General features: G+C 40.8%; 1 protein-coding gene and 1 long non-coding RNA gene across 2 annotated transcripts; both read right to left on the bottom strand.

Moving 5' to 3' along the window:
• Positions 1-6,337: 6,337 nt before the first annotated feature.
• LOC125747780 (serine-rich adhesin for platelets-like) lies at positions 6,338-8,930 on the bottom strand. The gene is made up of 4 exons (XM_049023264.1): positions 8,738-8,930; positions 8,136-8,419; positions 7,074-7,817; positions 6,338-6,343 (listed from the first exon to the last, which is right to left on the bottom strand). Exons 1-4 carry the CDS (start codon positions 8,883-8,885, stop codon positions 6,338-6,340), a joined length of 1,182 nt encoding a protein of 393 aa, XP_048879221.1. The 5' UTR covers positions 8,886-8,930.
• Positions 8,931-25,955: 17,025 nt separating this feature from the next.
• Positions 25,956-27,458, bottom strand: LOC125747537 (uncharacterized). Its single transcript, XR_007399328.1, has 2 exons — positions 27,400-27,458; positions 25,956-27,112 (listed from the first exon to the last, which is right to left on the bottom strand). It is a non-coding gene; the product is annotated as an uncharacterized LOC125747537 (long non-coding RNA).
• Positions 27,459-27,927: the final 469 nt, after the last annotated feature.

The raw sequence follows: 27,927 nt of genomic DNA, 5'->3' as shown, positions 1-27,927 counted from the left end.
GTGGGTTCTTCTGGACTTTCTGACGATGCTTCTGATGTACTCATAGCATTATTTGTCAAAGCTGATTCTGTATTTGCATTCGTGGTTAAATTTGGTAGTGACGTAATTTTTTGTATTTCTGATGTAGAGAGCTCAGGTTCTTCTGTTTCACCTTCTGTGGTCTTCTCTGACCTTTCTGTTGAAACCTGTTCGTTAGTCATGGTAATTTCAGTTGAACTTATTTCCAAGCTGAAATGTGACGTCAGTGATTCTCTAGTAATTGCAGAGTTGGGCATTGAAAATACTGTGGAATCACTCATTGCTTGGGGAGAAGATGTAACGGGTACTTCTGGTCTTTCTGACGATGCTTCTGATGTACTCATAGCATTATTTGTCAAAGTTGATTCTATAATTGCACCTTTGGTTGAATTTGGTAGTGATGTCATGTTCTGAATTTCTGATGTAGAGAGCTCAGGTTCTTCTGTTTCATCTTCTGTGGTCTTCTCTGACCTTTCTGTTGAAACCTGTTCATTAGTCATGGTAATTTCAGTTGAACTTGTTTCCCAGCTGAAATGTGACGTCAGTGATTCTCTAGTAATTGCAGTGTTGGGCATTGAAAATAGTGTGGAATCACTCATTGCTTGGGGAGAAGATGTAGTGGGTTCTTCTGGACTTTCTGACGATGCTTCTGATGTACTCATAGCATTATTTGTCAAAGCTGATTCTGTATTTGCACTCGTGGTTAAATTTGGTAGTGACATATTTTTTTGTGTTTCTGATGTAGAGAGCTCAGGTTCTTCTGTTTCACCTTCTGTGGTCTTCTCTGACCTTTCTGTTGAAACCTGTTCGTTAGTCATGGTAATTTCAGATGAACTTGTTTCCAAGCTTAAATGTGACGTCAGTGATTCTCTAGTAATCGCAGAGTTTGGCATTGAAAATAGTGTGGAATCACTCATTGCTTGGGGAGAAGATGTAGTGGGTTCTTCTGGACTTTCTGACAATTCTTCTGAAGTACTCATAGCATTATTTCTCAAAGTTGATTCTAAGATTGCAGCTTTGGTTGTATTTGGTAGTGATGTCATGTTCTGAATTTCTGATGTAGAAAGCTCAGGTTCTTCTGTTTCACCTTCTTTGGTCATCTCTGACCTTTCTGTTGAAACCTGTTCGTTAGTCATGGTAATTTCAGATGAACTTGTTTCCAAGCTTAAATGTGACGTCAGTGATTCTCTAGTAATCGCAGAGTTTGGCATTGAAAATAGTGTGGAATCACTCATTGCTTGGGGAGAAGATGTAGTGGGTTCTTCTGGACTTTCTGACGATGCTTCTGATGTACTCATAGCATTATTTGTCAAAGCTGATTCTGTATTTGCATTCGTGGTTAAATTTGGTAGTGACGTAATTTTTTGTGTTTCTGATGTAGAGAGCTCAGTTTCTTCTGTTTCACCTTCTGTGGTCTTCTCTGGCCTTTCTGTTGAAACCTGTTCGTTAGTCATGGTAATTTCAGATGAACTTGTTTCCAAGCTTAAATGTGACGTCAGTGATTCTCTAGTAATCGCAGAGTTTGGCATTGAAAATAGTGTGGAATCACTCATTGCTTGGGGAGTAGATGTACTGGGTTCTTCTGGTCTTTCTGACGATGCTTCTGATGTACTCATAGCATTATTTGTCAAAGTTGATTCTATAATTGCACCTTTGGTTGAATTTGGTAGTGATGTCATGTTCTGAATTTCTGATGTAGAGAGCTCAGGTTCTTCTGTTTCACCTTCTGTGGTCTTCTCTGACCTTTCTGTTGAAACCTGTTCGTTAGTCATGGTAATTTCAGTTGAACTTATTTCCAAGCTGAAATGTGACGTCAGTGATTCTCTAGTAATTGCAGAGTTGGGCATTGAAAATAGTGTGGAATCACTCATTGCTTGGGGAGAAGATGTAACGGGTTCTTCTGGTCTTTCTGACGATGCTTCTGATGTACTCATAGCATTATTTGTCAAAGCTGATTCTGTATTTGCACTCGTGGTTAAATTTGGTAGTGACGTAATTTTTTGTATTTCTGATGTAGAGAGCTCAGGTTCTTCTGTTTCACCTTCTGTGGTCTTCTCTGACCTTTCTGTTGAAACCTGTTCGTTAGTCATGGTAATTTCAGATGAACTTGTTTCCAAGCTTAAATGTGACGTCAGTGATTCTCTAGTAATCGCAGAGTTTGGCATTGAAAATAATGTGGAATCACTCATTGCTTGGGGAGAAGATGTAGTGGGTTCTTCTGGACTTTCTGACGATGCTTCTGAAGTACTCATAGCATTATTTCTCAAAGTTGATTCTAAGATTGCAGCTATGGTTGAATTTGGTAGTGATGTCATGTTCTGAATTTCTGATGTAGAGAGCTCAGGTTCTTCTGTTTCACCTTCTGTGGTCATCTCTGACCTTTCTGTTGAAACCTGTTCGTTAGTCATGGTAATTTCAGATGAACTTGTTTCCAAGCTTAAATGTGACGTCAGTGATTCTCTAGTAATCGCAGAGTTTGACATTGAAAATAGTGTGGATTCACTCATTGCTTGGGGAGAAGATGTAGTGGGTTCTTCTGGACTTTCTGACGATGCTTCTGATGTACTCATAGCATTATTTGTCAAAGCTGATTCTGCATTTGCACTCGTGGTTAAATTTGGTAGTGACATAATTTTTTGTGTTTCTGATGTAGAGAGCTCAGTTTCTTCTATTTCACCTTCTGTGGTCTTCTCTGACCTTTCTGTTGAAACCTGTTCGTTAGTCATGGTAATTTCAGATGAACTTGTTTCCAAGCTTAAATGTGACGTCAGTGATTCTCTAGTAATCGCAGAGTTTGGCATTGAAAATAGTGTGGAATCACTCATTGCTTGGGGAGTAGATGTACTGGGTTCTTCTGGTCTTTCTGACGATGCTTCTGATGTACTCATAGCATTATTTGTCAAAGTTGATTCTATAATTGCACCTTTGGTTGAATTTGGTAGTGATGTCATGTTCTGAATTTCTGATGTAGAGAGCTCAGGTTCTTCTGTTTCACCTTCTGTGGTCTTCTCTGACCTTTCTGTTGAAACCTGTTCGTTAGTCATGGAAATTTCAGTTGAACTTATTTCCAAGCTGAAATGTGACGTCAGTGATTCTCTAGTAATTGCAGAGTTGGGCATTGAAAATAGTGTGGAATCACTCATTGCTTGGGGAGAAGATGTAACGGGTTCTTCTGGTCTTTCTGACGATGCTTCTGATGTACTCATAGCATTATTTGTCAAAGCTGATTCTGTATTTGCACTCGTGGTTAAATTTGGTAGTGACGTAATTTTTTGTATTTCTGATGTAGAGAGCTCAGGTTCTTCTGTTTCACCTTCTGTGGTCTTCTCTGACCTTTCTGTTGAAACCTGTTCGTTAGTCATGGTAATTTCAGATGAACTTGTTTCCAAGCTTAAATGTGACGTCAGTGATTCTCTAGTAATCGCAGAGTTTGGCATTGAAAATAGTGTGGAATCACTCATTGCTTGGGGAGAAGATGTAGTGGGTTCTTCTGGACTTTCTGACGATGCTTCTGAAGTACTCATAGCATTATTTCTCAAAGTTGATTCTAAGATTGCAGCTATGGTTGAATTTGGTAGTGATGTCATGTTCTGAATTTCTGATGTAGAGAGCTCAGGTTCTTCTGTTTCACCTTCTGTGGTCATCTCTGACCTTTCTGTTGAAACCTGTTCGTTAGTCATGGTAATTTCAGATGAACTTGTTTCCAAGCTTAAATGTGACGTCAGTGATTCTCTAGTAATCGCAGAGTTTGACATTGAAAATAGTGTGGATTCACTCATTGCTTGGGGAGAAGATGTAGTGGGTTCTTCTGGACTTTCTGACGATGCTTCTGATGTACTCATAGCATTATTTGTCAAAGCTGATTCTGCATTTGCACTCGTGGTTAAATTTGGTAGTGACGTAATTTTTTGTGTTTCTGATGTAGAGAGCTCAGGTTCTTCTGTTTCACCTTCTGTGGTCTTCTCTGACCTTTCTCTTGAAACCTGTTCGTTAGTCATGGTAATTTCAGATGAACTTGTTTCCAAGCTTAAATGTGACGTCAGTGATTCTCTAGTAATCGCAGAGTTTGGCATTGAAAATAGTGTGGAATCACTCATTGCTTGGGGAGAAGATGTAGTGGGTTCTTCTGGACTTTCTGACGATGCTTCTGAAGTACTCATAGCATTATTTCTCAAAGTTGATTCTAAGATTGCAGCTATGGTTGAATTTGGTAGTGATGTCATGTTCTGAATTTCTGATGTAGAGAGCTCAGGTTCTTCTGTTTCACCTTCTGTGGTCATCTCTGACCTTTCTGTTGAAACCTGTTCGTTAGTCATGGTAATTTCAGATGAACTTGTTTCCAAGCTTAAATGTGACGTCAGTGATTCTCTAGTAATCGCAGAGTTTGACATTGAAAATAGTGTGGATTCACTCATTGCTTGGGGAGAAGATGTAGTGGGTTCTTCTGGACTTTCTGACGATGCTTCTGATGTACTCATAGCATTATTTGTCAAAGCTGATTCTGCATTTGCACTCGTGGTTAAATTTGGTAGTGACGTAATTTTTTGTGTTTCTGATGTAGAGAGCTCAGGTTCTTCTGTTTCACCTTCTGTGGTCTTCTCTGACCTTTCTCTTGAAACCTGTTCGTTAGTCATGGTAATTTCAGATGAACTTGTTTCCAAGCTTAAATGTGACGTCAGTGATTCTCTAGTAATCGCAGAGTTTGGCATTGAAAATAGTGTGGAATCACTCATTGCTTGGGGAGAACATGTAGTGGGTTCTTCTGGTCTTTCTGACGATGCTTCTGATGTACTCATAGCATTATTTGTCAAAGTTGATTCTATGATTGCAGCTATGGTTGAATTTGGTAGTGATGTCATATTCTGAATTTCTGATGTAGAGAGCTCAGGTTCTTCTGTTTCACCTTCTGTGGTCTTCTCTGACCTTTCTGTTGAAACCTGTTCGTTAGTCATGATAATTTCAGATGAACTTATTTCCAAGCTGAAATGTGACGTCAGTGATTCTCTAGTAATTGCAGTGTTGGGCATTGAAAATAGTGTGGAATCACTCATTGCTTGGGGAGAAGATGTAGTGGGTTCTTCTGGACTTTCTGACGATGCTTCTGATGTACTCATAGCATTAGTTGTCAAAGCTGATTCTGTATTTGCACTCGTGGTTAAATTTGGTAGTGACGTAATTTTTTGTGTTTCTGATGTAGAGAGCTCAGGTTCTTCTGTTTCACCTTCTGTGGTCTTCTCTGACCTTTCTGTTGAAACCTGTTCGTTAGTCATGGTAATTTCAGATGAACTTCTTTCCAAGCTTAAATGTGACGTCTGTGATTCTCTAGTAATCGCAGAGTTTGGCATTGAAAATAGTGTGGAATCACTCATTGCTTGGGGAGAATATGTAGTGGGTTCTTCTGGACTTTCTGACGATGCTTCTGAAGTACTCATAGCATTATTTCTCAAAGTTGATTCTAAGATTGCAGCTATGGTTGAATTTGGTAGTGATGTCATGTTCTGAATTTCTGATGTAGAGAGCTCAGGTTCTTCTGTTTCACCTTCTGTGGTCATCTCTGACCTTTCTGTTGAAACCTGTTCGTTAGTCATGGTAATTTCAGATGAACTTGTTTCCAAGCTTAAATGTGACGTCAGTGATTCTCTAGTAATCGTAGAGTTTGGCATTGAAAATAGTGTGGAATCACTCATTGCTTTGGGAGAAGATGTAATGGGTTCTTCTGGACTTTCTGACGATGCTACTGATGTACTCATAGCATTATTTGTCAAAGCTGATTCTGTATTTGCACTCGTGGTTAAATTTGGTAGTGACGTAATTTTTTGTGTTTCTGATGTAGAGAGCTCAGGTTCTTCTGTTTCACCTTCTGTGGTCTTCTCTGACCTTTCTGTTGAAACCAGTTCATTAGTCATGGTAATTTCAGTTGAACTTGTTTCCCAGCTGAAATGTGACGTCAGTGATTCTCTAGTAATTGCAGTGTTGGGCATTGAAAATAGTGTGGAATCACTCATTGCTTGGGGAGAAGATGTAGTGGGTTCTTCTGGACTTTCTGACGATGCTTCTGATGTACTCATAGCATTATTTGTCAAAGCTGATTCTGTATTTGCACTCGTGGTTAAATTTGGTAGTGACATATTTTTTTGTGTTTCTGATGTAGAGAGCTCAGGTTCTTCTGTTTCGCCTTCTGTGGTCATCTCTGACCTTTCTGTTGAAACCAGTTCGTTAGTCATGGTAATTTCAGATGAACTTGTTTCCAAGCTTAAATGTGACGTCAGTGATTCTCTAGTAATCGCAGAGTTTGGCATTGAAAATAGTGTGGAATCACTCATTGCTTGGGGAGAAGATGTAGTGGGTTCTTTTGGACTTTCTGATGATCCTTCTGATGTACTCATAGCATTATTTGTCAAAGTTGATTCTATGATTGCAGCTATGGTTGAATTTGGTAGTGATGTCATGTTCTGAATTTCTGATGTAGAGAGCTCAGGTTCTTCTGTTTCACCTTCTGTGATCTTCTCTGACCTTTCTGTTGAAACCTGTTCGTTAGTCATGGTAATTTCAGATGAACTTGTTTCCAAGCTTAAATGTGACGTCAGTGATTCTCTAGTAATCGCAGAGTTTGGCATTGAAAATAGTGTGGAATCACTCATTGCTTGGGGAGAAGATGTAGTGGGTTCTTCTGGACTTTCTGACAATTCTTCTGAAGTACTCATAGCATTATTTCTCAAAGTTGATTCTAAGATTGCAGCTATGGTTGAATTTGGTAGTGATGTCATGTTCTGAATTTCTGATGTAGAGAGCTCAGGTTCTTCTGTTTCACCTTCTGTGGTCATCTCTGACCTTTCTGTTGAAACCTGTTCGTTAGTCATGGTAATTTCAGATGAACTTGTTTCCAAGCTTAAATGTGACGTCAGTGATTCTCTAGTAATCGCAGAGTTTGGCATTGAAAATAGTGTGGAATCACTCATTGCTTGGGGAGAAGATGTAGTGGGTTCTTCTGGACTTTCTGACAATTCTTCTGAAGTACTCATAGCATTATTTCTCAAAGTTGATTCTAAGATTGCAGCTATGGTTGAATTTGGTAGTGATGTCATGTTCTGAATTTCTGATGTAGAGAGCTCAGGTTCTTCTGTTTCACCTTCTGTGGTCATCTCTGACCTTTCTGTTGAAACCTGTTCGTTAGTCATGGTAATTTCAGATGAACTTGTTTCCAAGCTTAAATGTGACGTCAGTGATTCTCTAGTAATCGCAGAGTTTGGCATTGAAAATAGTGTGGAATCACTCATTGCTTGGGGAGAAGATGTAGTGGGTTCTTCTGGACTTTCTGACGATGCTTCTGATGTACTCATAGCATTATTTGTCAAAGCTGATTCTGTATTTGCACTCGTGGTTAAATTTGGTAGTGACGTAATTTTTTGTGTTTCTGATGTAGAGAGCTCAGTTTCTTCTGTTTCACCTTCTGTGGTCTTCTCTGACCTTTCTGTTGAAACCTGTTCGTTAGTCATGGTAATTTCAGATGAACTTGTTTCCAAGCTTAAATGTGACGTCAGTGATTCTCTAGTAATCGCAGAGTTTGGCATTGAAAATAGTGTGGAATCACTCATTGCTTGGGGAGAAGATGTAGTGGGTTCTTCTGGACTTTCTGACGATGCTTCTGATGTACTCATAGCATTATTTGTCAAAGTTGATTCTATGATTGCAGCTATGGTTGAATTTGGTAGTGATGTCATGTTCTGAATTTCTGATGTAGAGAGCTCAGGTTCTTCTGTTTCACCTTCTGTGATCTTCTCTGACCTTTCTGTTGAAACCTGTTCGTTAGTCATGGTAATTTCAGATGAACTTGTTTCCAAGCTTAAATGTGACGTCAGTGATTCTCTAGTAATCGCAGAGTTTGGCATTGAAAATAGTGTGGAATCACTCATTGCTTGGGGAGAAGATGTAGTGGGTTCTTCTGGACTTTCTGACAATTCTTCTGAAGTACTCATAGCATTATTTCTCAAAGTTGATTCTAAGATTGCAGCTATGGTTGAATTTGGTAGTGATGTCATGTTCTGAATTTCTGATGTAGAGAGCTCAGGTTCTTCTGTTTCACCTTCTGTGGTCTTCTCTGACCTTTCTGTTGAAACCTGTTCGTTAGTCATGGTAATTTCTGTTGAACTTATTTCCAAGCTGAAATGTGACGTCAGTGATTCTCTAGTAATTGCAGAATTGGGCATTGAAAATAGTGTGGAATCACTCATTGCTTGGGGAGAAGATGTAACGGGTTCTTCTGGTCTTTCTGACAAAGCTTCTGATGTACTCATAGCATTATTTGTCAAAGCTGATTCTGTATTTGCAGTCGTGGTTAAATTTGGTAGTGACGTAATTTTTTGTGCTTCTGATGTAGAGAGCTCAGGTTCTTCTGTTTCACCTTCTGTGGTCATCTCTGACCTTTCTGTTGAAACCTGTTCGTTAGTCATGGTAATTTCAGATGAACTTGTTTCTAAGCTTAAATGTGACGTCAGTGATTCTCTAGTAATCGCAGAGTTTGGCATTGAAAATAGTGTGGAATCACTCATTGCTTGGGGAGAAGATGTAGTGGGTTCTTCTGGACTTTCTGACGATGCTTCTGATGTACTCATAGCATCATTTGTCAAAGTTGATTCTATGATTGCAGCTATGGTTGAATTTGGTAGTGATGTCATGTTCTGAATTTCTGATGTAGAGAGCTCAGGTTCTTCTGTTTCACCTTCTGTGATCTTCTCTGACCTTTCTGTTGAAACCTGTTCGTTAGTCATGGTAATTTCAGATGAACTTGTTTCCAAGCTTAAATGTGACGTCAGTGATTCTCTAGTAATCGCAGAGTTTGGCATTGAAAATAGTGTGGAATCACTCATTGCTTGGGGAGAAGATGTAGTGGGTTCTTCTGGACTTTCTGACAATTCTTCTGAAGTACTCATAGCATTATTTCTCAAAGTTGATTCTAAGATTGCAGCTATGGTTGAATTTGGTAGTGATGTCATGTTCTGAATTTCTGATGTAGAGAGCTCAGGTTCTTCTGTTTCACCTTCTGTGGTCATCTCTGACCTTTCTGTTGAAACCTGTTCGTTAGTCATAGTAATTTCAGATGAACTTGTTTCCAAGCTTAAATGTGACGTCAGTGATTCTCTAGTAATCGCAGAGTTTGGCATTGAAAATAGTGTGGAATCACTCATTGCTTGGGGAGAAGATGTAGTGGGTTCTTCTGGACTTTCTGACAATTCTTCTGAAGTACTCATAGCATTATTTCTCAGAGTTGATTCTAAGATTGCAGCTATGGTTGAATTTGGTAGTGATGTCATGTTCTGAATTTCTGATGTAGAGAGCTCAGGTTCTTCTGTTTCACCTTCTGTGGTCATCTCTGACCTTTCTGTTGAAACCTGTTCGTTAGTCATGGTAATTTCAGATGAACTTGTTTCCAAGCTTAAATGTGACGTCAGTGATTCTCTAGTAATCGCAGAGTTTGGCATTGAAAATAGTGTGGAATCACTCATTGCTTGGGGAGAAGATGTAGTGGGTTCTTCTGGACTTTCTGACGATGCTTCTGATGTACTCATAGCATTATTTGTCAAAGCTGATTCTGTATTTGCACTCGTGGTTAAATTTGGTAGTGACGTAATTTTTTGTGTTTCTGATGTAGAGAGCTCAGTTTCTTCTGTTTCACCTTCTGTGGTCTTCTCTGACCTTTCTGTTGAAACCTGTTCGTTAGTCATGGTAATTTCAGATGAACTTGTTTCCAAGCTTAAATGTGACGTCAGTGATTCTCTAGTAATCGCAGAGTTTGGCATTGAAAATAGTGTGGAATCACTCATTGCTTGGGGAGTAGATGTACTGGGTTCTTCTGGTCTTTCTGACGATGCTTCTGATGTACTCATAGCATTATTTGTCAAAGTTGATTCTATAATTGCACCTTCGGTTGAATTTGGTAGTGATGTCATGTTCTGAATTTCTGATGTAGAGAGCTCAGGTTCTTCTGTTTCACCTTCTGTGGTCTTCTCTGACCTTTCTGTTGAAACCTGTTCGTTAGTCATGGTAATTTCAGTTGAACTTATTTCCAAGCTGAAATGTGACGTCAGTGATTCTCTAGTAATTGCAGAGTTGGGCATTGAAAATAGTGTGGAATCACTCATTGCTTGGGGAGAAGATGTAACGGGTTCTTCTGGTCTTTCTGACGATGCTTCTGATGTACTCATAGCATTATTTGTCAAAGCTGATTCTGTATTTGCAGTCGTGGTTAAATTTGGTAGTGACGTAATTTTTTGTGTTTCTGATGTAGAGAGCTCAGGTTCTTCTGTTTCACCTTCTGTGGTCTTCTCTGACCTTTCTGTTGAAACCTGTTCGTTAGTCATGGTAATTTCAGATAAACTTGTTTCCAAGCTTAAATGTGACGTCAGTGATTCTCTAGTAATCGCAGAGTTTGGCATTGAAAATAGTGTGGAATCACTCATTGCTTGGGGAGTAGATGTACTGGGTTCTTCTGGTCTTTCTGACGATGCTTCTGATGTACTCATAGCATTATTTGTCAAAGTTGATTCTATAATTGCACCTTTGGTTGAATTTGGTAGTGATGTCATGTTCTGAATTTCTGATGTAGAGAGCTCAGGTTCTTCTGTTTCACCTTCTGTGGTCTTCTCTGACCTTTCTGTTGAAACCTGTTCCTTAGTCATGGTGATTCTAGCTGATATTGTTTCCATACTTAAATTTGATGTGTGTGATTCTCCAATTATTGTGGAGCTTGGCACTGACAAGAATGTGGTCTGACTACTTGCTTGGGGAGATGATGTCATCAGTTCTTGAGGACTTCCTGATAGCCCTTCTGTTGTACTCATCATGTAATTTGTAAAACCTGATTCTGCTTTCATTTCTGCAGTTGAGTTTTTTACTGATGTCATGTTACGTACATCTTTTGCAGAGAGCATAACTTCTCGCGTTTCACCTTTTGAATCTGTCTCTGTTTTTTCTACTGAAAAACTTTGTTTGGTCATTTCAGACAAAATCATTCCATTACTCATAGGTGATATATTTGATTCTATTGGAAATGCAGCGTTTGACACTGATATTGTTGTAGTTTGATTTTCTGGGTGAGAAACTGTAGAAGTTTCTTGGGATATTACACTTGATCCTTCTAATGTACTCATAGCGTAAGATGAATTAATTGACTCTTTGATTGCTCCTGTTGTGGAGTTTGGGAACAATGTCACGTTCTGTATTCTTGCTGTAGAAAATTCAATTCTTTGTGTTTCACTTTCTTTCGTCTTCACTGTTGTTTCTGCAGAGAAATGTTTATTTGTCATTCATTTTAATCAGATTTGTGTCCAAGGTGATTTGATGATTTGTGAGATCATTCGTTAATCACAACATATGTGTCATGACCTGCTTGTCCAGCCCTTGTGTGCCACGCCCCCTTAATTAACCATGAATGCTTCCCCGATTGTGCCGTTGTTTTACATCAGTCTGATGTCATGTCTTGTATTTTGTCCACGGTCAAGTCTGTTTTCCCAGGTCTGTCATTGATGTTAATTCGCTGTCTGTCCTGTTTTCCTTAATAAAACCCCGTATCCTGCACGTGCACTTAAGCTAATCGAAGTCTCATTGTCCATTGGTTATACGATTCCACATGTCAGTGTTGGTGTTTATGTGTGCTGCAAATCCACAGGCATCCTACACAGGATGTACTTAATCCCTTTTTCCCATCCATGTCCCTGATCAGGATAAGCAACTAGGAAATAGATGGGTGTCATTTTTCTGGTTTCTTTCTGCTTCTTCCTTTCTTGGCCACTGTCCTGTACTTGAACCATATTCCTGCCAATGCTCTTAGTCACACCTTAAGATCTTTCAAAAGCAGTCTAATCTTTGTTACACTGTGAGTTTATCATCATTTGGCCTTTGACTTGCTTTGACACTTGAAAACAACTTCAGATAAATCCATCCTAATTAAGGGTGGCACGGTGGCGCAGTGGCTAGCGCTGCTGCCTGACAGCATTCTTGCTGTCAGGCAGCAGTGCTAACCACTGCCCTGTCCTAGGTCCTTTCTGTGTGGAGTTTGCACACTCTCACTGTGTTTGTGTGGGCTTCTGCCAGGAGCTCCAATTTCATCCCTCAGTCCAAAAGCATGCAGGGCAGGTTCATTGGTGAGTGTGTGTGTGTGTGTGTGTGTGTGTGTTGGCAACTGCCCAGTGTTGATTCCTGCCTGTGCCCCTGGTTCCTGGGACAGGCTCCAGTGACCCTAGTTGGGATTTAGTGGTGATGGATGGATGGTCTCCTAATTAATCCCTTGTATTGTACCTGACATGCCTCTACATTTTTTTTTCAGATTTTCAAAGAATAAATTGATATTAACTAAATCATGAAATGTACAGGTAGACCAACATTTGTAATATATGTAAATTAACCAATCAATTCTTATTTACTTTGGACATCATTAAATGCATATATTTTTTCCTCTTCATTTTTATGCTGTGCCTTCATCTCAGGATCAATATATGAAAAATTATCAGAAATGACAACAATCACAACAAGTTTTGAATTAAATTTTGCCATTTGAACAAGCATCCACCCTCTTAACATCCATTCTCAGTGGAGCGTTGCCATACATTTGGAGAGAGAAATTTACCAGGTTTATCAAGAGGGTGAGCACTTTTGTTTTAGTCACTAACTTCCTGCAAGCTTATGATGATTAATCAGCAGGCCTTTATCAAATTCAGGCTAGTTCCAGTAATTTTTCCATTAGAGCAGATGGGCAGTTTTCCAGTGTTTCTTTTGAGAGTTATCTACCAGAGTACTCGGTGGCACTGCCCAGCTACGTTCTAGTGGAAAACAAAGGATTTATAGACTGGAGGACGATCGAAAATAACCCCAGTTTGCTTGTATTTTTTTATCACTAATTTATTTTGCTTATCTTTGCTGTTGATCAGTAGCTTTTATTGTTTATCTTTGTGCATTCTTTGTACATTCTAGTATCCATCCAACCATTTTCTATAACCACTTGTCCTATTCAGGGTTGCAGGGGGTTCGGACCCTATACCAGAGGCTTCGGAGGCAAGGCAGGGAACATCCCAGGATGGGGCACCAACCTGTCACAGGGCACACTCACACATACACACATATGGGCAATTTGATAGCTCCAATTAACCTCAGCATGTTTTTAGACTGTGGGGGGAAACCGGAATACCTGCAGGAAACCCCATGATGACACAGGGAGAACATGCAGACTCCACACACCCAGCTCCCTGAAGTGTGAGGCGACAGCACTAACCACAGATATCATATCTACAAATATAACCTATGTAGTTTCTTTTCTTAATCAAAATGTTTTGCCATGGGCACGTTTGTCCATGTGCATACAGGTTGGCGATCCCTGGTGACAGGTTCCATCATTCACCTGTGCCTCTCCCATTGGTTAATTAAGCACAATACCCCAATAAAATCCCTCTTCTGTTCTCCTGTCCCTGTGGATCTACTTACAGTTCGGACCAAAGCAAATGTTATCAGTTTGTACTATTTAAGATTCAGACATGAAACGTGTTTATTGAACACTTAACAATGTAATGACCCCAGAGCTAAAATGTCATTTATAAAATTATTATTATTATTAACTAGACAAGCAACATATTTCAATGAAAGAGATAAGGTTGTCATGGAGGCACTTTTTATGAGGCAGACTAGTTCAAAAGGATACCAGCCCACTGTAGGGCACACTGACACACTGAAGGCAATATAGATGTCCCAATTTGCCCAACTGCGTGATTTTTAAGTGTATAAGTAACCCATTAGACACGGGGAGAACATATAAAGTGCACACAAAGATCAGCAGGGGCGAGAATTCAATAAAACATTTTGAATTATTTGTTCTAAATAGTAAAAATTCTGATATAATTCAGTTGGAACTGAAAAAGAAGAAAAAGCTCTATCTCCTGTGTATTTAGTATGAGATCATTCACAGTTAAATATAACTTATATAACATATACAGGTTGTATCTTTTCATGTTTGTGGCACTTTAGAATATCACACATTTCATATGCAGAAATAATCAGCAGATTGTGACATAAGCTCGTTGCTTGACTACAAGTCAAAGACAAAATGGGGACTTACCCGACTCACACAGCGCACATATGGTGACAGTTAAGAAGAAGAACAGTGGGCGCGACCCTAGGAACCACAGGTTAATGGACACTCTGTATCCCACCAGGGCTTCCATAGCGTCTCAGAATCCAGCAGTCTTATGTACAGCTTACAGAAGCTGCATGCATTAAATACAAAACAAAGTAAAGCCAATGAAAACCCCAAAATTTTGATGTCCCCGAAATCCTACGAAGTCGCAGTGACACCTCTTTCCTGCAGTGCTCAGAGGGCACGTATGGCCGGGGGAGGCTTGCTCTGTCTGCTTCTAGCGACATGAGGGAGGGAGCGCGAGGGCACACCTTTTGTAAACTTGATCAGCATCGGGTTGCCCTCTTCCTAAGTCTGCTTTTCCACTTACATGGGCTCTTTTGGTAACTCGATATTTGCTTTTGTTTTTTTTTTTCCATCTCTGAAAAAAAAATCTGTGAATAATCTTATGATCTTCAATTGCAAAATTAAGCTTTGACTTCAGCCACATGACCACAGCGTAACAGTACATGCACTTTGGACATTTTTGCCTTATGGCATTTACGGTTCGGTTGAAGCATAAGGATTCTGTACATGTTGATAAAGGCTTAGCTCACGCATGTTGTTTTTTATGCCATTTTTCTGCTTCCCCTTGCTGGTCGAGGTAGAAGTTATATACACAATAGTCTGACACTAACTGAAACAGAAAGAGGGACCTGGAAATTTAGCATGAGAAATAGCATCAAAATAGGAACTAAAGGTGCTAAACAGGAATTAAAACCAACAAAAAATAAAATCTACTAAGTTTACTCTCCCCACCAATTGCCCCTGCTTTTCTGACCAACTTCCTCTTACATCATCTGACGTATTTCTTCCAGCTATTCAAACTGACCAGTCCATCAGCCACTCTCTGTTAATCCCAATGAACCCCCTTCCCAGCTTAAGCTGTGTCGTAGTAGGTAGCGAGAAATTTCACTTGTAGGGGACAATTGGCTCCATTTGACTGGTGACGCTAGTGTCAGGTAACATGATTCAGCCTCTTGGTATGTGATTCATTTCCCACTGGTTGTCACAGCTACTCATCGGACCAACGCACTAATTCTAACATACCTTAACACCTTTAATATACATTTATAACAAAAATTATATAATTATACAGTTATAATGTTTGTTATTATCATGTAATGCTTGTTATTAATGTATATTAAAGTTGTTAAGGTATGTTACAATGATATGGTATACTTACTGTACAGTACATGCTGCTTATGAATGTTCTATGAATGTATTATAATTTTTTATTATTATTATGTATAGCAATTTGTGTTGCATGGTGTTTATAGGAAATGTGCTATATAAATAAAGTCTGATTGATTGATTGATTGATTGATTGATAAATGCATTATGAAGGTGCAGTTTCAACCTTATTTATATAGCACATTTACAGACAGCCACTTGCTGCCCCAAAGTGCTTTACAGATAATAAAAATACATCGCAAGAAACATAAGTAGCTAATTAAAAATAAGAAACAAATAGTAAAAGGAAAATGTCATATTGCAATTAATCAGTATAACGAAACTATAAAAGCACAACTGGAATTAAAAGCCAATTCAAATAAATGTGTCTTAAGTAGAGACATAACTTTCATGGGTCTGAGCAGCTCTGATATGAAAGGGAAGAGCGTTCCGTAGTTTAGGGGCAGCGACTGAGACAGCTCTGTCGCCTCTGGTCTTTAATCTAGAAGTTGGATCATCTAGAAGCAGCTGAGATGTTGACCTCAATGCTCTGACTGGAGCATGGTAGTGCAACAACTCAGTCAAGTAATCGGGTGCCTTTCCCTGAAGTGATTTAAAAACAAGTAATAAAATCTTAAACTGGATCCTGAGAATTACAGGAAGCCAGGGCAAAGAGGCCAGTACAGGAGAGGTATGGTCACACTTTTTCTTTCTGGTCAACAAACGTGCTGCTGCATTTTGGACCATCTGCATTCATGTTCTATGAATGCATTATGAATGCATTATGAATGCATTACACAGGACTTCCTGCTAGTGTAGCGCAAGCTAAAACCTTGGGTTCCTTTAAATCAGAGCTAGATAAGATTTTAACAACTCTGAGCTATTAGTTAAGCTCTCCCCAAACGAGCTTGATCCCTCCTCTTGTTTGTAAATTTCTTATGAAGGTGCAGTTAATGTAAAGCATTACAGAATCTTTAACATTGGTTGCATCATCCTCATGTGGTAGCAGAACTTGGAGATAGAAACACCCAAGAACAGTCATAGTCCCTTCAGGTTAGGCCATTGGCCAGGGAATGCCTATCCCCCCCCCATCATCATCCCCTTTCTCAGTGACCCTGGACCTGGAGAGAGATTTGGCGTCCTATCTTATGGTTCTTGGACAGGATTTGTAAGTACAGTAGTGAAGTCTGAAGGAGTCTCCGCAGTCTAAGATTCAAATGCAAAGAGGGTTATGGTATTGGAAAGTATTGGTACTTTTTTCTTAAACTATTTTGGAAGGAATTGGCTCTGACCTAATAACCATCTTTTCAACCCAAATACTACTGCTGTAATATGGAAAATATCACCCACTATCCAGGAAGCATGTCTTGAAGAGCAAAGCCCAATAAGTACTGCTCAGTGATAGTTATTTCAGCCATAATGAAATCCCGAGGAAGAATTGCAGTGTGGCACCTCAGGATGGAAATTAGCAGGAAAACAGATCTACTTGTGTTTGCCTATAAAGAGAAAATACTCAATATGAGATAAAAATCACTCACATTATTTCAAAACACCTGGATAACACTGACATGTTACAACATGCTTTTTCACAGGATTTTTCATAGACATTTGAACATTATTCAACTTAATGTCATAAAAATGGTCCCATTAAACATACAACATTTTTCTCGCACTTTTCAGGTATCCGTCATTATTAACGTAGGAGCTCCTCAAGGCCGTGTCAACTTATACACATTTACAAACACTTCATTCTTAAATTTTTCGATGATTTAGCCCAGCATTCTCACTGACCAATCAAGATGACCCACAAGTAAACCAACCAACTGGAAACAGCTCACTTTGGTGATGTGATTAAAATGCTCTTATTGTCATTACTGATAAAACAGAAGAAATTATTTTGGTATTCCATTTTCTTACCCACCCACAAAAGGTAAAACAGTAATTCCATAATTCACAGAGCACACAATGTCTCTTTGCAGTGAGGCGCTCAAAATATTTGTTTTCTTGATTCCATATAATCTTTTGCTGGAGTGTTTCTTCGGACCGCACATATGTGATTAACCGGGAATATCAGGCTATGCTTTTCCACAGATGGTTTGACCAGACTGAATAGGTTCGAGAATCCCATATTCCCACAGTCAATTATCCTTCTTAACTAGGACAGCAGGCCATGATAATAGGTCAAGTGTAACTGTAGTTCCTTTGTGCATTAACAATTAGGCATCACAGGGAAACTGCAGAAAATGGTAAGCAGGTAGAATGTGATATTTGAACAAGTGTAACTTATGCATGGTCCTGTATGCATAATGGTATCAATGTTTTCCACCTGAATAGAACAGAGCTGCTTGGGGGTCAAAGCAAATTTAGGTGGTATATGGAATCTTTAATGAGACTTCACCCACTTGTCGCTTGTCACTTCTGCACCCAGCTTCTGGTCCAGCTGCTCTGAGCATATCATCACATCCAGTTCACCATCTCTCATTCAAACTCCTCTATCTATTCAGCTTAATGGGAGCCATTAGGGTTGGTGCCCTCATATTTTGGTATCTGGGACTCAAACCATGAGTCCTCCAGGGTACAGCTGTTACCTTGGTGCCAGAAGTAGGTTAAGAACTTGCATGTGGCTATGCTAGTTGTAGCGTTCCTGGGAAAGCCACTGAAAAGGTCGCTGCTAAAGGAAGACTGAGATGTGCTTCTCCCTATAGGTCAGGGGTGTCAAACTCCTGTCCTGGGGGGTAGCTTAGTTATTTTTCCTGTTCCACCACAAATGATTCAGCTCAAGAGCTGTGCTGTAATTAACACATGGAGTTGAATCAGATGCGTTAAATGAAGGTGAACCAAAAACTGTGCAGGGCTCCGGCCCCCCAGGACTGGAGTTTAACACCCCTGCTATAGATGATTTCCAACGAGACTTGCTAATTTGTTCAAATAAAGACAATAGCTAGGAAGAGAATGCAGGCCCTCTGGAGACATATCTAAAAATATAACCACAAAATAGGAACTAATGTTACTAAACAGGAAATAAAATCAACAAGGTAAATGCAAGAAAAAAACTCAATAACAATCGTAAAATTCTCACCAACACCCTACCGCCTTGGCCTTCTGACCAGCAGTGCTGCATCACCCTTGATGTATTTGTTTAATGTTACAGGACTTGCTTACCCAGTTAGTTGCTCATGTTTCATGAGCTGGCTGCAAAGTGCTTCTTAGGTGTAACAAATGGAGACCTTTTGTTTGTAAACTTGTAAAATATCCAATTTCAACTGGAACGCCCCCTGAATTCGGAATTCCGACTCGTAAATTCAGACGGACCTCTGCAACTCCAACCTCAGAAGTCAAGATGGCTGCACCCTTTGGCAACAAAAGTGAAAGCTGTAGTTATATACTGCTTATTAGCACTTGTGTCTTATTTGTGTTTCATTAATTCGGTCGTACACACAGTGCTGTCCGACTGCTATCTGTGGACATGTTGCTATGGCATTTATATGCGCAAAATACCATGTAATGTGTTGTTATCAACTGATATTGCTAACAATGGCTTAACAATTAATGAACCTGGCTAGAATTGGCTAGAAATAGGCTTTCTTGCATAGCCAGATAACTTGTTGGATTTAAGGTAGTCTGGGCTAAATGTAAGTGAACAAAAATAAATGCCATTTAAAATGGGGTACCTTAAATCCAATAAGTTGTCAAGCTAAGCAAGAAATCCTGCTTTTTGAAGCAAGTCCCTAGTATTGCCAAATAACTTTCCGACTTGTACTGGAATGAGGTTAACTCAGATGTGACGTCATTCTCAGCGCTGACTTCTGACCTCCAAGGTAAATGGACCAGAGCATTATATCACTGCCAAAGAAAATATATAATAGAATATTGACTATAAATGAGATCCAAATATGAAAAGCAAGTAGTGAAAGAAATGCCTACCTCAGTGAAAAGTATTGACTGTTGATTATATTTTAACTGTATGAAATCAATACTAAGGAACATGAGGAATCATGAGCAATATCAAAATCTAGAATTCCCATTGTTTAAAATAACTTTAGTGCTCAAAGGTGGGATAATTTCAAAACTGTTAGCATATATTGGGGGCCGCCATAAACTCTTGTGTAAACACTTCTAGTTTATTTGCTCGATTACTCCAGATTGCCATTGTTACATTTTGGTTAATTGCGTGTACATTTGGTGGAAAAGGGAAGAAATGTACAGGAATTGATAAGTTACATTCCACATTCGATAACAGCTCGATACAGTACCGATAAGTAGATTACATTAACTTATCTTTGTCAGTCATCACAAACAAACAAAAAGCATTTTGAAGTTTTGGAACAGTTACCATTTGTCTGACTGCAGCATGAAAGTCATAAATGTTAAAAGAAGACCTTTGTATAACTCGTTGATGTTATGAATTCTTTAAGACCAATGCGAATACCAAATGTCAAGTGCTTGTGGTACAATGAGTAGAACTTGTGTTAGACTGGCATGCTTTATCTCTGTTTCAACTGGAAGTGCTCAGTAGCAGAAGTACACAGGTTTTGTGTACGATAAATGCTTCGAGGAAGAGAACAGAAAAAAAAGAGTTCAAGCTCATAACCAGAAAGAGGCGTAAGCGACAGACAGCATGTCACGCCGGCACAATCACTCTTGTGCTCCTGCTTACAGAAGTTGTAGCTGAGTTTTCACTCTCTTCCAGTTCCTTTATGTCACTCCTAACCAGTGTTCGTGTGTTCCACCTGTGTAGCTCCCTATTTAAGTTGGAGTCTTCCCTGTGTCTGTGTCTAGTGATAAGTGTCCTTTGGTAAACCCTCCTTACTCTTGTGCTAGTCCTCTCTGCGCCACAGGCTTATCCATTGGTTACTATATGTCTGTCTTAAGTTCCTGTTCAGGGCTGTGCCTAGTGGTTGGGTTCTGTTTTATTACTTGCACTTGGGGTCTATCACCTGGGATTCCTCCTCACCGATCCTGTGTTTGCCGTGATGGATCTCTAGAGCATTAACTTGTGGATGCAATAACTGTTTCCCTCGGAGATGAGGAACTGCTGGAACTGAGGACGCCGGTTCACAAGCAGGAGTTGTTCTCGGCAGCAAACGACACTGTAGAACGTTAGCAATTCCACTAACAAAGTTAATGGAAAGTAGTTAACAAAGTATGAAGGACATTTAGCCCCATCCAGCCCGCACCAACAGATTTTCCTGTGGCAGCGCCAAACCCAGCCCAGATTCCATCCATCACCCCGCCTGAATGCTATGATGGGTGTGCCAAAGCATGCAGGTGCTTACTTCTCCAACTTCACCTCGATTTTGTCCATCAGCCCCCATGCTAGATCGGTCCCAGGTCGCTGATGCTATCTTACATCTGTTGTGGTGAGCACTCGAGTGGCCGATGGTGGTCTGGGGACACGACATTGAGACAGTGTTGAAGTATAGTGGCTTTGTCTTCAAGTTCAAATCTATATTTAACCAGGCTGCCTGCAGTGTGGCAGCTGAGGAGAGGCTCGTCCATCTCAGCAGTGGACTACATGCTAGGGGTCTGCGCTGTCAGTGTTGAGAGTGACTGGAATAAGGTTGCATGCGCACAGGCAACGCTAAGAAGGCATCACCACAGACCCCACCAATAAAGTTGAGCCCTCTCCCATTGTCTTACAACTAAAGTTCCTGTACCATTCTGGTACAACTGTATGCTGGTGAGCAGTCTCTCCCCACCTTGGGGAACACTGGAGGTGTAGGAAATGTCATTGGCCAGGACCTCACAGAAGCTCTCAGGATCCCTGTCTGATCCTTGTGTATCCCCGTGTTCATAAAAGTCCCCCATCTGCACTGACACCTGCCATCACATCATTGACTCCCTCTCCCACCCCCAGAACTCCTGCCATTCCTTGTCTTTCCACAATCCCAGTACGCACTGGTCTTTGGGGTCCCCTGGATCTGCACACACAGCCTTACTGTAGACTGGTTTACCTGCACGGTCCACATTTGTTCCCGTCAGTGTCAGCACTCCGGTCTCCGCGTCCTGGTGCTCTCCACCTCTATTGAGAGCCCATCAGAGCTCCATGCACCAGAAATACCACCTGAGTACCATGACTTTCAACCAGTCTTCAGTAAGACCCAAGCCACCTCCCACCTCATCGTCTTTGGGACTGTGACCTAATGACATTGACCTTCTGGGCAGGGCCAGGCCACCATGATCTTGAGTTTGCCGATTGTCTTACCTCAGAACCCAAACTATGGAGGAACACATCAAACATCTTCAGTGAGAGTACAAGTTTTATTTTCACATGCACAGAAAACAAGCAGTTTCGCTGTACAATGAAATTCTGACTTTGCACACCCTCCTTTCACCACAGAAAATAGAATAAAGAAATTAATTAACATAATTATGTAACAAAATCTACAGGCAGCAGCAGTAATATCAAATAGCGAGGTGCGTTTTCAGAGGCAGAAGTGGTTGGTGTTGTTTATAGTGGAAAGTCATTCACAAGCCTGATTGCTTGTGGGTAGAAGCTGCTTAACAGTCTTGTTGTCCGGGACCTCACACTTCTGTGACACTTCCCTGAGGGCAGAAGCGTGAACAGGCTGTGCTGGGGGTGTGTGTCGTCCCTGATGATGCCCTGTGCCCTCTTGATGACTCTGCTGTGGTAAAAGTCCTGTAGTGGGGAGGAGGCTGCTCCTGTGAAGGACTCTGCTTACCCACTGGAGAGCTTTCTTGTCCTGGGCAGACTTTCTGCTGCTCATACTTTCACTGAGGTGTGTCACAGGTGACCTAGAAATGCCTGATTATATCCAGAGCAAAACAGCCAGAGATCTGACAACAGCTCCTTGAATAAGCAGGAAATAGAGTCACGTTCTGACTCAATGTCTGAACCTGATATGCAGCCTGTTCTTATGAAAATGGGATTGTTTGTTTGTTTAAAAAAGAGACTAATTGTTTTTTAACGTCAGCAGCAAACCCATAGCCCAAACAAGAGGTCGATTGATGACTATTTATTTAAATCCCCCGCAAAATGAAACATCAGTACTGCATTTTTGTGCTGTTGGCAACGATTAGCTTAAGTCAACTTATGTATCTAGGAGACATATAACGAAAAAATCCACAAGCGTGGCCTGATGTTAGCAATGTTTTCTGGGGGAGACTTTGGGCAAAAGGAACCCTGCACACGTCTGCCGAGCCAGATTGAAAATGACGAGATGGGTTAATTAAAAAGTGTAGAATTAGGTGAAAACAGTGAGTCATGAAAGAGAGGTACCATCTCCTTACACAGTTTGACCCCAATAACTGGGGAAATGGGGGGGGGGGGGTGTAAAGCTTGTTGGTCTGTTTAATTCCATCAGGTCCAGTCTGCAGCACTTTGTTTGGTTTGGCTGCAGGACCAGTTTAGCACAGTTGGCAACATGCACTAAAAACGTGAGTCTCACAGGTAAAACAAGGAGACTTGACACCTATGAGTTCATGACTAGTGGCAGTTTTATTAATGCTGCCGTGAGACACCCAGCCTGCACAGGAGCGGCTTAGTATTTTTGGGGTGTCTATTTGCACCTGGCTGAAAACAGTCACACGGCATCTATTCTGCTATTTACACCTCCTCACTCCCCAGCTCCTGGCTCTGCAAAAAATGTAAACACTGTTTTACATGCATGATTGCTGATGAAAATAGCATCTGCCTAATGTTTGAGTAAATCTGAAATAAACATTGTGCTTTGGATCAGAAAGTTATTCCGGTACTGAAAGCAGGTCACTGAAACACTAAGAAATGCTGCTTAGACGTTAATCATGCTTGGGGTATTAAACCACTCAGGCTGAACTGACTGTTTGAAAACCAGAGCAATTCCTGCTGTAGGATGTTCAGATTTCCTTATGTCTTACCAGAAGCAATGTAAATGCTATTGTTTGGGAATTATTGTTTAGAATTATTTTTAAAAACTTGGATTACCTATTGGTACTAGGATGGTTTCAGTGAACAGATCCAAATAGACTAAAGGTGTATCATACTAGATTTTAAACAAAGTTTGTTTTAATGACTAATATTGACATACAAGTACCAACTGTTGAAAACGATAAGTAATCCATTAATTGTTGCTAAATGTTCAACAACAAAAAAAATGTGGCCCTCAATCAATACTGCTGTAACGACAGTAGAAAATGACTCAAAGGCAGGTGCAAGGAGAACAAAAATGGGTTTTTATTAAACCAAAACAGGAGCAGGGAAACAAACGGGACCACAAACGGGTCAACACGGGAAGAATAGCACTGGGAAGTGCACAGGTAACAGGAGGACTGACAATAATGATTGAACTGAAGAACACAGGACGAGGAAGCACCTACACATATGACTAGCGAGGAGCTGACACAATGCAGGCATGGATGGCTAGCACAGTAGGATTTGGGATAACAAGCAAGACACAACTGGGGAGAACTAGGCGGGATCCGGAGAACCAGCAGTGACCCTTGCTAGTCATACTAGGGGAAGGACATGATAGGTTGCAACATTGCGCCCCCCCCCCTCCAAAAGTGTGCAATCCAGGCATGGGAGACACCACCACCACAACCAGGACGAGACAGATGGGACCAAAGATAATACACACTAGGGCCAGGACAACAACACCTCACACCAGGTAGACACACAGGACCAGGGAACATCAGATGTTTTACAGGATCAAGGACACCAGACAAGACACATGGCATGACTAGGAGTGTGAAACAAAGGCAAGGCTAGGAACCAAAGGCACAATAGAAGGGATAAACATGACACACTCCAGAACAGGGCAGGCAGGTAAAGGGACAGCAGGTCTATGAGCAGGTTGGCCAAGAACCACCGTGGAGTAGGGATGAGAGGCCCAGATACCAGGAGGCTGGGTGCAGGGGAAAGAGTGCAGGCAGAGATGCGGAGTTCAAGGGGCTCCCACGGATCACAGTTTGTGGAGTCTGGTCATTCTGTCATCACACAAGAAACTAATGACTCACAGGCAGGCATAAGGAGAACAAAAAGGAGCTTTATATAACAAAAACAAACAACAGCAGGGAAACAAATAAGACTACAAGGGATCAAAATGGTAAGAATAGCAGTGGGAAGGGCACAGGTAACAGCAGGACTAACATTCATGACTAAATTGGAGAACAAAAGAAACAACTTAACGTTGTGGATAACAAGCAAGACATAAGACTCCTGAACTCTTAACTCATCCCCAAACCCCTCCCCATACTCCGCCCCTCTCCATCCATGCACATGTCACTTTTTCAATAACTTTTTACACTATATGTCTTGCACTATAACCGATACGGTGATGCACACTGGTTTTTTGCTGCTATATTGCGGTTAATATATTTTTATGTTAGTTCCACGTATATTGCATTCTCTATTTATTTTTCTATTTAGACTATATTTTTTTAAGTTTAAGTTTTTGTAGTATTAACACACTCTGCCAAGCCGATGTCCAGCAAATGCAATGAAATTTCGTTCTGATGTGGACTAACCGGTGTATGTTCGGAATTACAATAAAAGTGCCTATTCTATTCTAACTGAGGAGAAGTAGGAGGGATGCAGAGGACCAGCAGCAACCCCTGCTGGTCATACCAGGAGACAGACCGGACAGGTTGTGACACCTGCATGTCCTATTTTGTTTGAACTTGTAAGATAATGGTGTGTGAATCAGTAAGTCGGAGATCCGTATCTGGAAGGCTGTGGGTTTATTTATTTATAATGTTTTTATTGAGAAAACTCAGCATGTCATCCTCATGGCCCAAAAAACCTTGGAACTGGCCCTGACTGAAGACAAATAGGTCGGAGTCATCCTGTGCCGAACAGTTACCAGGGTTATGTGACAGCCAAGCCACAACTTCAGAGAGGGAGGACAAGGAGGAGGCAGAGTGGTGAGCGGGTGCAGTGTCAGTATTCTGCAGCAGAGCCACCACAATGGAAAACCTGACCTGCTGGAGGTGTGAAGAGAGGGTACGCACAGTGTGACACTGCCAAGAACCTCCAGGGGAGTGATGCAGTGAGGGGAACAATACTCTCCAAAGCCACCTCCATCCTAAGTTACCCTGTTACACCATGGGTTGGTTAGGTCAGCTCTGCAACTCCTGCTACTCCTGCTACATTGATGGCATAATTTGTACCAGGTCCACCACTTCCATCATGCAGAAGGTGCTGCTGCCTAGTACAGGCTGTCAGTCTCCAGTGGGTGGGATGGAATCATTGAGAAGCATGCAGTCATTGACAGGGGAGGCTGTGTGGAAGTGGCTCATCTTATGGAGATCTTTCCAGCATGACTTTTGGGTTAATTCAAATGTATTAAGTACATCACTTCCCACAACTGAGAAAATCGCACGTGAAGGGAAACGTCTATTACTATAATAAAAAAAAAACAAAAAAAAATGACTTTAACCCTCTATGGCATGAATTTTTATTTTAGGAGGAAAAAAATATTTGACTCTAGTTTTAGGGAGCTTGGGGGTCCTTGATAAAATATTAATCATAAAATGTGTCCCCCCCAGCCCCCCCCCCCACCAGATTTTGGTCTGTTGTCTCAGGGCAACAAGATGCTTCAAGGGTACTAAAACGCCAAGGTTTTGTATATTATATAATAAGTTGAATGAGAAGCAAACAAGCAATAAATTAATTTAAAAAGTTTTATTTCAACGACAACAACAATTTCAACAAGTTTTATTTCAACAATCATCAGTGGATGGTTTATCAATCTGTGTGTTGGAGATTAGCTACAGTGTATGTTTGTGTTTCTGAATGTATGTTCCTGTGGGGTAAAGACTGAATCAGTGTTTCTCCAACCCTACAAAGCACAGTCTATATTATTCTGTATGGAACCTCAGGAAGCAGTTGCTGGTGGATGTGAAACACAGATGCACGCCACATTTTTGGCACTTGGCTTTAGGTGTACCTTTGCATCCGGGTACCTTGCATCTCCCTTTCTTTTCATCCATGACCATCCAGTGGGCTGTGGCATCCAGACGCACATCAGGGACTGGAATAGGTGTAGCGGGTCCTCTTCTCCTCTTTTCTTCATACTCCCCAGCAATTGTGGAACTGGGACGACCTCTCTTACGTTCCAGATTCTTGCCACTTTTGCACAAGCTTTCTGCAATATATGACTTAAACGTGTAAAGCTTCATCTGTTCGTCTTTTCTCATCCCAGCACTGCTGCAGTCTCTCTTGTAGAGCAGCCAGGCAGTCAGATGGTCATGTCGATAAGGTGGAACATCAGCCGGTGGTACCACTTCTTCGACCTGATTTTGTTGCGGTACAGTGCAATGAGAGAGTCCAGCAGATCCACCCCACCCATATTCTTATTGTACTCTCTCACCACAGCAGGACAGGGGACTTGAATGATTTTTTTTTGCTTGCCATCCCACCTATCAACCTTGGTGACTGGGTGTGCTCCAATGTAATTACTGAGAAGACTGACTGAACGGTTATCATACCACTTCACAACATGCAAGGTGGTTTCTCCAACCTTAGCCGTCTTCTGTTCAAAAGATCCACGTCCTACATCCCACCCACGTACTACTTGCTCCTACATCTGGCAGCTCAGGGGGTTGCACAGCTCTCCCTGTATAAATCTCAAAATTGTGTGGGACACCATCAGAGCCAGCTAAGATGAGTATCTTGTAGCCCCATTTCTTTGGTTTTGATGGCAGGTATTGCTTGAGTCTATTTCTTCCCTTGAAGGGGACCATCTGCTCATCTACAGCCAGCTTCTCAGACATTGGGATTCGATCATGTTCCTTACACCCATAAAATGTCCTTGCATCCATTTCCTGTGAATAATAGTAGATAGTACATCAAAAAAATTGATTATGGTGATAACTATGCATCCCTACACATCTCCATCCATGAGCATGTTATTGTTATAACGAAAGTGGTCTAACTGCGCAATGTTGCCCTGTGGCAACAAATGAAAGACTACCGTTTTAGTATATAAATAAAGACAAAAAGTGCCTTTAATCAATTAAATAGGCTTCTTCACATATTCATGCACATCACAGATATTATTTATACAAAATTATTTACATTTTAACATGTTAAAAAGTGAAATGTATCTTACCTTTTGCTAGCAGTGTGTCCAAGCCGGCTATGGTTGCAAAAAGGACTGTTCCACCCCCAGACGAAAAGTCAAACCCACGCCCACCTCAAATTTTATTGGTTACAGACTTGTCATCAGACTTTTACTGTGATGTTTTTTTGGAAAAAATTTAAAGGGGCAGTGTGTGGGCCAAAAAAGTGGTTTGTTGCCTGAGGGTTACACCATGCCATTAGAGGGTTAAAAGGAATTTCAGCTGACTTAAAGGAAGGACTGGTTTACACTGTGTCACAATGTGGACATCGTGGTGCTGGGATCGTCCACATTCCACAGCAGGGCTGGGGTGGCACTGTACAACAATGTATTTTTGTTACATTAAGTAACATTTGGATGGTATAGGGTATGGATGTTATATTAAAAATAAGTATTTTACTAAAACAAATCATGCGTTTTGTACAGTACTTACAGTAGACAAGGACATTTGACAGGTATATGGCATTGCAATTACAAACGTATTTTATTTTCGTATGCAACCGTCTGGGAGTATTTATA

Source organism: Brienomyrus brachyistius, chromosome 8, assembly GCF_023856365.1.
Source record: "Brienomyrus brachyistius isolate T26 chromosome 8, BBRACH_0.4, whole genome shotgun sequence".
NCBI classification, from domain to species: Eukaryota; Metazoa; Chordata; class Actinopteri; order Osteoglossiformes; family Mormyridae; genus Brienomyrus; species Brienomyrus brachyistius.
This window is presented reverse-complemented; position numbering and strand designations above follow the sequence as displayed.

Excerpts from the sequence above, each read along its gene's own strand:
- LOC125747780 (XM_049023264.1), bottom strand. The coding sequence starts at position 8,885 with ATGAGTGATTCCACACTATTTTCAATGCCAAACTCTGCGATTACTAGA. Across the intron at positions 8,420-8,737 it reads GTCAGAGAAGATCACAGAAG|GTGAAACAGAAGAACCTGAG; the intron begins GTGAAACAGAAG and ends TGACCACAGAAG. Across the intron at positions 7,818-8,135 it reads TTACCATGACTAACGAACAG|GTTTCAACAGAAAGGTCAGA; the intron begins GTTTCAACAGAA and ends ACTAACGAACAG.